At 41.2% G+C, this 13,797-nt stretch overlaps 1 protein-coding gene across 1 annotated transcript in view; it reads left to right on the plus strand.

The window, feature by feature from the left end:
• Positions 1–13,797, plus strand: part of GREB1 (growth regulating estrogen receptor binding 1) — a 197,437-nt gene that overhangs the window by 99,435 nt on the left and 84,205 nt on the right. Inside the window, exons 8-11 of the mRNA XM_089672061.1 lie at positions 1,265–1,381; positions 6,668–6,805; positions 9,240–9,425; positions 10,943–11,293. Of these exons, the coding sequence (XP_089528187.1) occupies positions 1,265–1,381; positions 6,668–6,805; positions 9,240–9,425; positions 10,943–11,293 (792 nt within the window). The remainder of the gene's footprint in view (positions 1–1,264; positions 1,382–6,667; positions 6,806–9,239; positions 9,426–10,942; positions 11,294–13,797) is intronic.

Raw genomic sequence — 13,797 nt, forward strand, 5'->3', positions numbered from 1 at the left:
GCCCGTCATATAAGGAAATGACGGGCGCAAGGCGGTTCTCTCATTCTGGGAGGATATCATATGACGTTCTTCCACTCTAACCGTACATGTGTGGCTCCGGGGGCATGCAGTGCGGTGATCTGTGGTGCGCTGTGTCCCTCGGACACAGCGGATCACCGATCAACGGAAAGAGCCGAAGACGTTGGCTCGGTCATGTGATCAGCTGTGTCCAATCACAGCTGATCGCATGTAAATAGGGAAATGCCGGTTATCTGCATTTCTCTCCTCACGAGCTGTCACGCTGACAGTTCGAGAGGAGAGGAGAGCCAGTAATCGGCATTCCTTGGAGGGGACATGTACACTGATCATCAGGGCACTGATGATCAGTGTAGCCCCAGCAGCGCCACCTGTCAGTGCTCATCAATGCCACATATCAGTGCCTGCCAGGGCAGGAATGGGGTATTAGTGCCAAGTAGGCAAGTGGTTAATCAGTGGTAACTCAGTATAGAATGCTACCAAACTGGCTGCCAGTAAATCTCACCCAGAACTGCTCTGCTGCCACCATGTGTACAGCAGCATTATAGGATGTTCTGATGGTGATCAGCATAGCCTCCCTTTTTCTCAGAGCAAGTATTTTGAATTATATATGTTCATCTTTCTTTATATTTTTAATTTGTATTTCTATGAAAGTAACGCTGCTACTTTGATCTTGAAATTTTTACAATTAGAGTATAAAAGTCAATAAATATACATATAGCTATATGTAACTGTTTTACATATGCTGTAAGCAACTGTACTTATAAATGATTAGATTGTAAGCTCCAAGGAGCAGGGTCCTCCTAACCCTCTTGTATTGAACTGTATTGTTGCTGTATTGTCTCCCATTATATTGTAAAGCGCGGAGCAAACTGTTGGCGCTACATAAATCTTATATTATAATAATAATATTAATAATAAATGAAATTTCATGTTGTATTGAAAAAGGTGGGAAGTGTCTTTTAGTTAATAGGTGATTAAGGGTACAAAACAAACTCCTACCCACTGTTTTTGAGTCCTACAAGGCTGATGCTAATAGGTCATTGCCTGAGAGCGGCGGCTTTCTCACTGATGACCATTATTCTTCTATGAACGTTTTTCTAAATTTCTATAAAAGAGGAAAGCTTCTTTAATCACCTTAAATCTATAGTTATCTATTAATTACAAGGCCTGGATAAATCGTTAAAATGGTGATATCACTTTGTCTGTGGTGTTCAACATTCTGATAATTTATTACTTTACTTCAAAGGAAATGTGACAAATTCTGGGCCTCCAAAAAAAAGGCATAAAGGTTGGTCTCCGGAGTCCCCTTCCTCCACAGACTCAGGCTTCCTCCAGAACAGCACAGTTACTGGTGGAAAAGTCGGTAAGTAAACAATTGTGTATTTTTATTTTTCTAGGACCATTAGGAAATGATCTGTTTGCTTAACATGTGAAAGAGGGTATGATCTTAAGATTCCTAGATTTATTCCTTGGAAAAAGAAAACACACACAGATATACTTTAGTCTCCATCTATTTTAGATGAAGATATATCGTTGACATACTACAATGTATACTAGTATTTTGCTGTTATGAAATAACCTTTCACGATCTTTATTTTTATCAGTGTCTGGAAAACTTGGTTGTCTTGCTTGTGATATGTAGAGATGAGTGAACTGGGCAAAGCTTGGTTCACAGGAGATTCAGTAAACCAAGCAGGAAGTCCACAAACTCAAAACATAATGCTGAACCCTTAAACTGGATGTTAAACAGTCCAAGGTAATATAATATCAGTCCAAAAAGGTATATTCCAGTGATGGAGTATAAACAACTTCAATCCAAATGGGTATATTCCAGCATCCTAACATGAAGGTGTAGAAAAATTGCCCACTCACCGGAAGTGCAATTTAATGTGCACATAGAAATTCCATGAAGCCGGAGGTCCCATGAAGGTATAGCCTGATGATAAAGGTGCCCTCTGGTGGTGGATAGGGTGACGGCTGCCAGAGAAGTTGATCTGGACCAATTTCCCAAATTGTCCTGCCTGGGTGGATATCACCCCTACAGGAGACGTGTTATTACACGAAGCGCGTCTAGGAGGAGCCTCTGCACGCCTTGACGTTAAGCCACCGGATCAGGAGGTCCGGTGGCCATCATCTATATTCACTGGTCAGTGTATTTAAGAGCTCATTTACACTATACTTGTATAGGTACTCCAACCCTGTACGTTTACTGTTTTATCTTAATGATATATACTCAATAAATACTTTTTACAATACTACACTATGAGCATTCTCATCTCTACTACCTGGCACTGAGCCTCCACATCTCAGCCCAGCATTCTAGGAGTCCACCCAGGCAGGACAATTTGGGAAATTGGTCCAGATCAACTTCTCTGGCAGCCGTCACCCTATCCACCACCAGAGGGCACCTTTATCATCAGGCTATACCTTCATGGGACCTCCGGCTTCATGGAATTTCTATGTGCACATTAAATTGCACTTCCGGTGAGTGGGCAATTTTTCTACACCTTCATGTTAGGATGCTGGAATATACCCATTTGGATTGAAGTCGTTTATACTCCATCACTGGAATATACCTTTTTGGACTGATATTATATTACCTTGGACTGTTTAACATCCAGTTTATGGGATTTTTCCATTTCTGTCATATTTCGTCATACTTTAGACAGTGTGTTTTATTTATATAGCGCTGCACACCCTATTTTTATGTCATATTCTTAGAAAGGCTTTGTGGTTCCTTTTTGTGCATCAGCAGCTTTTTATTGGTGCGCTCGCTAAACTCACACATTTATAATGCTGAACCCTATTGAAGTTAATAGGATACCAATCTTGCTATACTTTTCTGGCCTTTTTCAAGATAATTTGCAAGCTACTGTTAAAAAGGACTGAGCACTGCCACAAGAGACATGTACTAGTGCAAAAAAAGAAAAAAAATTATATATATATATATATATATATATATATATATATATATATGGGGCGGCACAGTGGCTTAGTGGTTAGCACGTCTGCCTTGCAGTAAATGGGTCATGGGTTCAATTCCTGACCATGGCGCCTCCTGCCTGGAGTTTGCATGTTCTCCCTGTGCTTGCGTGGGTTTCCTCTGGGTTCTCAGGTTTCCTCTCACACTCCAAAAAGACATGCTGGTAGGTTAATTGGATCCTGTCTAAAATTGGCCCTAGTATGTGTATGTATGAATGTAAGTTAGGGACCTTAGATTGTACACCCCTTGAGGGTTAGGGACTGATGTGAATGTACAATACATATGTAAAGCGTGGTGTAAATTGACGGCGCTATATAAGTACCTGAAATAAATAAATATATATATATATATTATTCCGCTGAGAGAGGATGCAGCTTTAAAGTTGTTCTAAAGGTTGAAGGTTTTTAACCTTCATGCAGTCCATTCATGAAGGTAAAAAAACCTCCACTGTGCAGCCCCCCCATAGTCACCTGAGCCCGATCTCAATTCAACGATATGCCTCTCCTTCCTTATTGGCTGGGACACAGCAACAGGAGTCAATTACAGCCAGTGAGGAGGGAGCAAAGGGGCGAGACAGATCCGTGCTCGGTGTGTCTTATGGACACACACAGATGGTTCAGGAGCGAGAACACATGAGTGCCTCCAGAGTAAGCAGCTTGCTCTGGAGGCACTTAGCAGGGAGAGGAGCCAGGAGTGATAGCGATGGACCCGAGAACAGAAGGACTGCGGCTTCTGTGTGCAAAACCATTGCACAGAGCTAGTATGACATGTTTGTTATTTTTTTTAAAAAAAACTGAAGCTGTAGTATCACTTACATTTATAATAGTCTCAGGTGATACACAGAGATGAAATAAATCCTCCTATATAAGTTGTACTTGTTTATCTGCAGTCTCCTTTTCACTACAGCCGTTGAAAGTGCAGAATTTTTACACAGTTTGTCTAAGATTTCAGAAAGCAGGGGGCGAGGAGCTAAAGTTACACTCCGCAGGCTCAGTGAGAGCTAATTGGAGGAAAGGGACATGCCCCTTCCCATAGCACACCGCAAACTTGTGAGAACTGATTCATGCAGATAGCAGAGCAAGAGGCAGCAGACAGAAATGATACCTAGTGTTCTGGATAGAGACAAGTACACACCAAGGCTTTTTTTCTCAAAAAATAGGTGCAGGAACTCCTCCCTTCTGAGTCACTTCTTGTCTCCGCCCCCTACCCACCTCCAAGCACCGTTACTTGGTTCTACCACCTATCCACCTCCCAGTACTTCTCCTTTTAGAAAATACAGAGCGAAGTAACATTTTGTGATGCTAAAAAATTTGTATGGACTTTGTTAATGATAAAAGAAAAGCAGAAAAATAGGTCCCTTGCAGCCATCAGCATTAGACCGCCCTTCTCCAGAAACAATAGATTCCTCCAGCATCAATGGACCCCCAAAATAAAATACCACCACAGCAACAAAAGACCCCAGCAGCCATCAGCAATAGGCTCTCCAGCAGTGAGAAACAATAGACCAGACAATAGACCCCTCCCTCAACAGTAGATCCCTTCCAGCAACATTTGGCCACCACACAAAAATAGATCCCCTTCAGTGACAATAGTTCCTCAAGCAGCCAGCAACAATAGATCCTCCAGCACACCTCAGCACTCCTTGCCATTACATACATTCAGTACTGGAGTTGCTGGAACTGCATTTCCCCACGTTCCCGCTGAAAAAAAAAGCCCTGGTACACACTGTAGAGGGCAATGCTTTGTTCATATTTCATGTCAGAGGTTTACAGCCACTTTAAAGGGCAACATTAAAAAAACACAAAAGCTTTAAATAACATACTTGGGGATGCATTAAAGGCTAAGTACACATTTATGGAAAAAATAAATGCACATATTTTTGCAGGAAAAAAATGTGCATTTACTATTTTTTCTCACAGGAGCCTGCAAAACATTGTACCTATGAACAGTAGGTCACGAGTACAATGTTAGGCACCTGCACACTCTTCCTCCAACTTTCTGCCCATACCTCTGTACCACAGAGGTCACATGCCTTCCTACATTGCGAGGTACCATGCAAAAGGAAATGGGGGGGGGGGGGGGGGGTGGAAGCAGAAAAGCCCACGCTTATTTTTACAGATTATTGAAAGTATGACTTAAAAGAATTCTGCAAAAAAAAAGATCTACAGCCAAACCTTTATTTTGGCAGAATTTTTCTTTTTGGCCACAGGTGTACACTTACTAAGGTACTCCTATGACCCAGTGCGCAGTTGGCAGCTATCAACTGTTGGGCAGAACTTTTGCACAGCTGGTTTCACCTTTTAGCACACGACTGAGAGCCAGCAACACCCGCTCTTTCCCCAGCCTGGTGCACCAGTAAGCAATGGAGGAGCAGAGCAGGAAAAAGTGACTGGCAGTCATTGATCTCCACTTTAAGCAGACCGAGAGCAGACTGATCAGTGGTCATGTGATTTGTCAGCTCTCAGTCTTACAACTGGTGTGGGACAGCTGCATTGTCACATATATACTGCAACATGGATGCAAATGTGTTTTTTTTATTAATACCAAACTTCTCCTTTAAGATCAGACCTTTAAATATAAACTTTTACACTCATGTTTCTGAAACAGGCAGGGCTTCTAACATAGAAATGAGAAAATCTCCTTAGCCAGACACTCAAAATAATGTAGTCCTCACTTAACGGAAAACCTGTTCAGAAACAATGTAACACTGCAGCTGTATAGCAGACATTTTATCTTTACATCATCCACCTGCCTCCCTAGTGACCTCCTTTAGCCCCCAAAAACCTTCCGAAAGTTGTAATAAACTGGGCATGTCCAATCACGTGACATTGTCTGAGCCTCACTGTGAGATGGCAGAGTTGTCTCATAATCGGAAGTCTGGGTTTCTAAAGGGAACCTGCAAAGTTTGGCACTTTAAAGAGGATGTGGCACCGTAGCGTGCCACTGATATACAGTAGCTGCAGTATTACTTTGTTTTTGAAAGTTTGTTACAAGTTTTAGATCATTGGGAATAAAGGGAAAAAACTGTGTTTGTGCCTGTACCTCCGTTTAATCAACCTGAGTGTGACTTGAAGCCCTGGAATGAAAGGATCTACTGGTTCCTAAAGCTGATTTTTTTCTTTCGTGTTTCAGATTTGGTCAGCTAACACACAGGGAAAAAAGAAAGACCACACATAGCCTCTATTTTTTTTTAATTCTTCTACATGTCCCTAATTATTAGAGCCAGGGTTGTTGTTTTCTGATACTGCACTGGGGCTATATTTGATGTTCAGTTATGGATAATATTTTTTTTCTTTTGAAGCTATGTTAAGATAATATTATCTGGTCTGTCCAAGTACACATAGCTCTTAGGGCTCGTTCACACCATGGGGCACAGCCATTAGTTTTTCTGCATGCATTCTGCAAGGGCACTATGAAATCAATTGTTCTCTATGTGCCCTGTTCACACAACAACACTGGTATCACGTGTGGATTTTTTCTGCACAGGAATCTGCAGTGTGTATAAAACTCATTGTAGTGTGCATGAAAACTGATGTAAACTGATATCTCTGCAAGTGAAATCTGCGCGTCAGTTTTTCTGCACTTTTGGTGTGAACGAGGCCTTAGTGTAGCTTTTCCTTTATATGGTTTAACAAATCATTCTAAATACTCCTTATTATATTTTAGATTCTTTATCTCAGCCTTGTGCCCCACCATCTACTCCTGGGAACGTACTCTCTTCTCCTCTGGTGCCTACAGGAGAGCCAGTCTCCATCCCTGACAACCTTTTTAAGTCATGTATGATCACTCCAGTCATATTTAAAGGTATGTATTCCACAGATTTAAAGTACACCTATCAGTAGAATATTCTCCCTTAAATGGAATGAGGGCTAAAATGTTCTCTAATATCAAATAACACATACTGCAAAATCTCCCTAGCAGTGGTGAAAGCTACCCTTGCTTTTCTAGCCTTCAAAAGATTCAGGTAATGCAAGGTCAGCTTCTGGAAAATGTTGGAATTTGCATATTAGACAACTAAAGGAAGCATGGGTGATCAAAAAGAGACCTAAACGTATGGGCAGGCCTTGCTAAGTGCCTGTGTTTGAGTTGCAGGGATTATTTTTACAAAGGGTAAGTTAACCTATAGGTAACTTTTTGGCATCTAACTAAGCCTGAAATTTTAAACCACCTGCCAATTTCTCATATATGTCTTGGGGATTCTACAGGTAAATTATCCGCTCATGAGTACCCTGGTGTGCATACCTACTGTGGCAATCATGAGGGAGCCCATTTATCCTATTTATTTTATACTTTTTTATAATGCAACAAGAGGATGTGGAACACACAAAAAAGGGCAAGAACATCCGTAACCTCCAGGTGAACAGGAACAGGTTTGGGAATTATGGTAGCGAAATATCACTGTTCAGATATCCAAGATATATAAGGATCCAGGGACTGACCCCTATAGCTAAAATAAAATTTTTGGGTAGATCTTTAAGTAATAACTTCAGGTCTTTTAGAGTTTCAAAACATACCCTAGAAAATATCAGAACCTAATTACATTTGCAACCAGTTTGTTGAAAGAGTAATATGGTTTGACCACTTGGCTTGTTGAAGATTTCTGTCGGACTTGGTTAAATGTTGATAATTTTGAGATTGTAAGGACAGACCATTAATGTGATATACATGTGTTATTAAAGTGTACTTAAAGCCAAAACTGTTTTTTAAGGATTTGCATACTGTGGGTTAGACCCATTGTCAAATTCAGGTGCCTCCAACCTGTGGCCTGGGCATGTCTGGGGGGATGCCAAGAATGGCTGTGCAAGCACAGCAGCCATAACGGCCGACACAGACAAGCCTGTCCCATGCACGGCTGTAGGGACACTGGGAATGCTGTGCAAAGATAGCAGCCTACATGTATAAGTCAGTTAAATGCACATCTGGAGGGATTCCGGGGCTGCCATGTTTGCAATAACAGTAGCAGGGAATGCAGGGGTGCCAAGTAAGTATATACGTCATGGCCGGATCTAGGGGGGTGCTGGGGTTGGTTGCACCCCCCAAAGACCCCCACGCACAACTACCTCTCTACCTTCTCACCACAACATTGGTTACAATCACACTGGCAATTAGGGCTGGTGCGAATTGTAGTGGCAGTTCCTCCTCTGGCTCCCAGCAGGTAGGTGCGGTTACCGCCCCATTTACTATAATGACAGTTTGTCAGCAAACACTCCTATTCATGTCTTTCTACACAGCCAACAATTACCTGCTGTGATTACTGCTGGATGCACTTTGTCTGCATCCAGCAGCATTCACCGCAGGTAATCGCTGGCTGCACAGAGAGCCAATGAATAGGTGCAGCCCCCTGCAACCTCTTAATATAGTGAATGGGCCCAGCAGCCACACCTACCACTGAGAACCGAAGGAGGAACTGCTCATCAGCTGTCTTTATTGTTGGTGCATTTTATGTGTGGGCGAAGACAATTTCTCTTGTTCCAATGTGGCCAAAGAAGGTCAAAAGTTTGGACACCCCTGGTCTCGTTTTTATTGTTGTCTGTGTCCCTGTTAGCGAGATGCACCCTCTCTATTAGTCCTTGTAACCCCTGTCACCAGGACTGAAAATGAGAGAAAATCCATAATTTTAGGTTGTCACTTTAACATAAAACAAAGGTGAAATTTTCCAATAGGAACACTTTTCTAGTGAGAAGATTTATGGTTCCTTGGAGGAACCTCCTCTAACCCTTCCTTTTGTGTCTTAACAGAAGAAATTAAAGTAGAACTGTATTGCCTTCCACTTCAATGATGCAGTGTCCTGGGGCTCCCAGCTGGCTGCTGAAATCTTCTTTCAGGTTTCAATATTCAGATGTTCTCAATAGTCTGTCCAGAATGACATCACTCCTGCACATGCTCTGGAGTTCATTCATTATGGCAGATATTGAAGCTATACACTGAGCTACATGTGCACAGCTCAGTGTACAGTCCGAACAGGCAAGTAAGTATACTTTATTGCAGAAGAGACATAGCTTGACTCTTCTGTATTAAAATGCATACCTGTTCACTTTTTTTTTTTATTTTGATTAAAGTTCAACTTTAAGGAAAATCTGACTAAAGTGACACAGACAGGAAAAAAAAAACAGACAGAAAATCTGACAGCGATTTGTACTATTTTTTCTCCAAACTTAACAAATTACGTTTAGTTGTTCGTTATTGTTGACGTATTGTAAAAGCTACACATGTTAACTTTGTTTTTATGGCTTTGCAGGACATGGGAACTTCCCTTACCTTTGTGGTAATGTGAGTGATGTTATTGTCAGCCCTCTCTTATATAACTGCTACAAGAACTCCCAGTCAATTCCCAAGACCTACGAACAATATGGGCCTACCACCATTCAGCCCATTTCAGAGGAAATGCAGCTTTTGCTGACTGTCTATTATCTTGTCCAGCTCGGTAAGTAAGGACCCATTATCATTTCAGCATGTTTAGGCTCAGCCCAGTGCTCCTAGTCTGCAGTTTGTATTTGTTGTGTAACACACTCCGGTGCTCCTTCAACACACTATATAGCAGCTTGAACCTGCCATAGACAGATCAAAATTCAACCAGTTTAGCAGGGACTGGCCAGATTTTGATCCATGTATGGGCAGGCTGGTTGTGCTTAAGTCAATCCATTGATCGAATTCAGCAAAACCAACCTGTCTGTTTTTTTTTCTGTTTGATCACTGCCGGCGGCTATAGCAGTGATCCTTGTATTCTAACATCTGGGAAATTGCCTCCTATCAGAGTACAAAAGCTCCGTGGGGTGGATTTCCCCATTAACACTGAATGTGTTTATATGGAAATTGAGCAATTTTCTTTCCTGAAACCTATGGTTGCAGGAAAGAATATTATTTAATATATGGCCTGCTTTAGTGAAATAACATCTACCTAATAACTTTATAATCTTAAAGTGCACTAAATATCACAAATAAAATAACAATAAGCTATAAAAGCCCCTCAAATCTGTAACAATGATCCCAATAATTAAATGCTCACAGTTATCAGTGTCCAACAATATCCTCAGTGCTTAGTGATTAAAACATGGTCAATCCTCTACAAGAGTGCTCTAAAAATTAATATTCAACAGCTGAGTCCTCCCTCCAAAATGGATAGACTCACCAAATGCTGTGAACTATAATTAATGGGCAATAGGCTTTTAATGTCTTCAGTACACTGTCTCTTTCACTTTCAGTTACAATTCTGATGACATGTCCCCAGACTGTTGATTGGTCAGTAAAGGAACAGCATTAGGCAGATAAGGTCATCTTTCTGTTCACTCTTTAAATCAAAAGAACACAGCACTCAGGAACACTGGAGAAAAAGTTTCCCAATGGAACTCTTTATAGAAACACTATGGGGACGTCACACAGTCATTTGCGTTTATTTTAGGATATACAGTATAAGACCAAATAAAAGCCAAAAATGTAAAATGTGAGTGGTTCCAATTACCGGACCCTCATGGCTGATGGTGCAAGATCTGCCGAAGCCTTGCTGGATCATTAGGCTGCGAAGTCTCAACAATGGTGGAGATAAGTATGTCCCGCTGATATAGAGATTCCCTGTGTTGAATGGGCGCCACTCACGGTTTACATTTTTGGCTTTTATTTGGTCTATCAATCAGTATGTTCCTTTTCAGTATATTTGCATACAGCACACCTGATTAACTCTTAATGCTGCTTCTCCATCTCCCAGTTTGAGTGCTGCTGTACAGGGGTATAAAAGATGCTGATATCAGGTGCTTACATTGGTTGCCTTAAAAACTGCAGTTATAGATGTATTATTAAATATATAAGTACATTATTAAGTGTTTTATCACCTTCAGCTTTAATTCTCAGGAGTGTTGGTCAGAGCGCTGTTACTTGTACTTCTAAACATGTTTCGAAACGTGTACAGAAAATCTGTAAATATATTATGCTATTCTCTTGTTTCAGCTCCAGACCAGGTGCCTCTTATAGAAGATCTAGAACAGATATTCATGCGATCCTGGCGGGAGACACACCTTGCTGAAATTCGTCAGTACCAACAAACCATGTCACAGGCCTTTCCTCACTTCCCGAGCCCGATTACGTCAGTGACTGCATCTCAACTGCCCTGGTTGGCTGGTCTGGCTGCCAGCTCTTGCAATGAAAGTGTGAAGATCATTGAATGCAGCTATTCCTTAGCAGAAGGGCTGTCTGAGATGTTTAAACTGCTGGTGGATGGAAAATTGACCAAGACCAACTATGTGGTAATAATCTGCACATCAAGACCCAATTGCATAGACTCCTGCATTGCTATAACAGGTAGTTTGGATCATCTATTGACATCTCATTAACAGTATTGATTTGGAGGGTGTGACGGGTGCAGGTCAGACCCCTGACCTTCTCACCAAACTCGTGACCAAAGGACTAGCCAATCTAAAACCGCGATGTCCCGTGCATAACAATACTACGCCCAGCTATACCCTGCACAATGATTTTCCAGCTAATTGGACCACAATCGATGTACCTGCAGCCTGGGAGCGTTTGTTACTGGGTCAGGTTAATTCCACAATTAACCCTTCACACTGCCACCACCTCCTTTTTGTATAGAGAAAGAGGAAACTCAGCAATACACTAGGATGATTGGTTAATCGTCGGTATACCGCTATCTCCGCGGACAGGTTATACAGAGGGTTAAACACTCATAGTAGCGCTCCTCAGCGGCAGGCATTCGTAAGTCACATTAAAGGGCTATCAAAACAGTTCAACACTTTCAGAAAGTAAGATTTATTACTAAAAGGTCAAAAGGGTGCAGTAGAAATATTTACAGAAAAAAGATGTAACCAATATATATATATATATATATATATATATATATATATATAAATATACAGAGCACAACAGCACAGCAAACAGATAACAGAAAGAAGTTTAGGTAAATAAGTACTTGCCGAGAGATGCCTGGTGTTAAGCAGTTTCAAGACTGATGAGTTCAAAAGGGATTTCTGGTCTCGCACTCAGTTTTGTTGTTACAGCGCGATTCTCCTTTCTCTCTGTCTGCTAGATGTTAAAACGCAGAAGGTCCACACTTCTCTGTCTACACACAAAACATAACAGCCCCTTTTTCTACCCAAAATTAACTGGTATCTTCTTACAACAGCAAGCCAATTGCCTTATTTGGTAAAAGGATTGTTAGGCAGGGGGCTCAGCATCATACACTGATTGCATTCCTGAGGGAGGGGGAAAATCGGAGGAGGGAGACTGATTTGGAATTTAAGAGAAATACCAAAATGCAGAAGTTTGGAGCAAAATGAAGAACCGCACCTCTCCCTGTGTGCATGATTGTTACAGAGGGATCTTTATAAAAAGCTTTATTTTAAGTTTTTGTGGATTAACTTGATGGGATTTTAATGTGGATACATCAATTACATGTAAAGCAACACTTAGACTTAGTTTGATAGACAATGTTTATAATTTTTGAAGTTTCTGAGTTGAAGATTGTTTTTCCACGTGGGCAGAGTGCAATATAAATGCTTTGGAAAAAAGTGAAAATGGGAGGAGAACCCACTCAGGTGACCTGTCATAGTAATATAACATTCTTCTTTAATCACCGAGTTCTCTTTATTGTGTTAAGACAAAAAGTGAACTCTGTAAGATGTCGCAAGCCACCCTGCAGTGTAAAATTGAGCACATTCCATTGCAAATAAGTATCTTAGTGAATAGACATGCAGCAAGTGAACTCACTGTAGCTGATTTACTAATAGGGTGCATTTCTGACTTAGTTCAGTGAAGGAGGGTTCATATTGACCGTTTAGTCATGTGCAAAGGGAATTCCTTATTTTTTTTAATTTCTGCACATGACTGAGAATTCAGAGCGAACACATCTTGACTTGGCTAAATCATAATATCTTCCTTTAAATGACCACTGCTGATTGAATCCTGGCACTCACAGAGTCAAATTTCCATTTTGGAAGATGCATTGAATCTGGGTTGTTGAAAGTCTTGACTGACTTAGGTGAGCTTTACCTTGGATTCATTTATATCATTTGGGGACTCTGCTTTTATAGCCAACATCTTTTTAAGTTGAATTGGCTAAGAATTGATTAACAACAAGTTAACTCTTAGCAGCGTTGTCCATTTACCAGTATATAGTTGTGTTTATTATTTTATAAAAAGGTAAATACTGTCTTTTTAATACCCTGGGCAGATAAACTTCTGACAGTCTATGGCTAACTCAGGAGTTGGGGTGACTGTTTCTCTTCTTTCTCTGTTACTCCAAATGTTCTCTAAATATCACCTATTACAAAGTTACTATTACTATTCATCTGGAATAGATGTGAGAAAGGGATGTTGGCATTTTATTTATGATATGCAAAGAAAAATATGTTCATGGAAGGGTTCTGCAGGAGAAGTCATCTTGAACCCCTGAAACTTATTGTGTTCCTATTTTAAGGTGGTTCTAAAGGTAAACTTTTTTTTACCTTAATGCATACTATTCATTCAGGTAAAACACTTCTCTGTGCAGTTCCCCAGCCCCCCTTATACTTACCTGAGCCCGATCTCAATTCAGCAGTGCACGCGAGAGCAGAGGCTCTCTCTTCTCACTGGACAAAGAGCCAGTAGTGGGAGACATTGGCTTCTGCTGCTGTTAATTGCAGCCATTGAGGAGAGCGGGGGGGGGGTTAAGGGGGCGGGGTTAAGGCACACTATGTGCCAATAGACACACATAGTGTGACTCAAGAACGAGCCTGCACTAGAGGCTTGCTATGGGGGCACTCAGTAGTGGGCCGAAGCCAGGAGCGCCAGCGGGGGACCCAAGAAGAGGA

This window comes from Staurois parvus, unplaced genomic scaffold (assembly GCF_062004578.1).
Source record: "Staurois parvus isolate SC_StPar_1 unplaced genomic scaffold, SC_StPar_1.0 ptg000118l, whole genome shotgun sequence".
NCBI lineage: Eukaryota > Metazoa > Chordata > Amphibia > Anura > Ranidae > Staurois > Staurois parvus.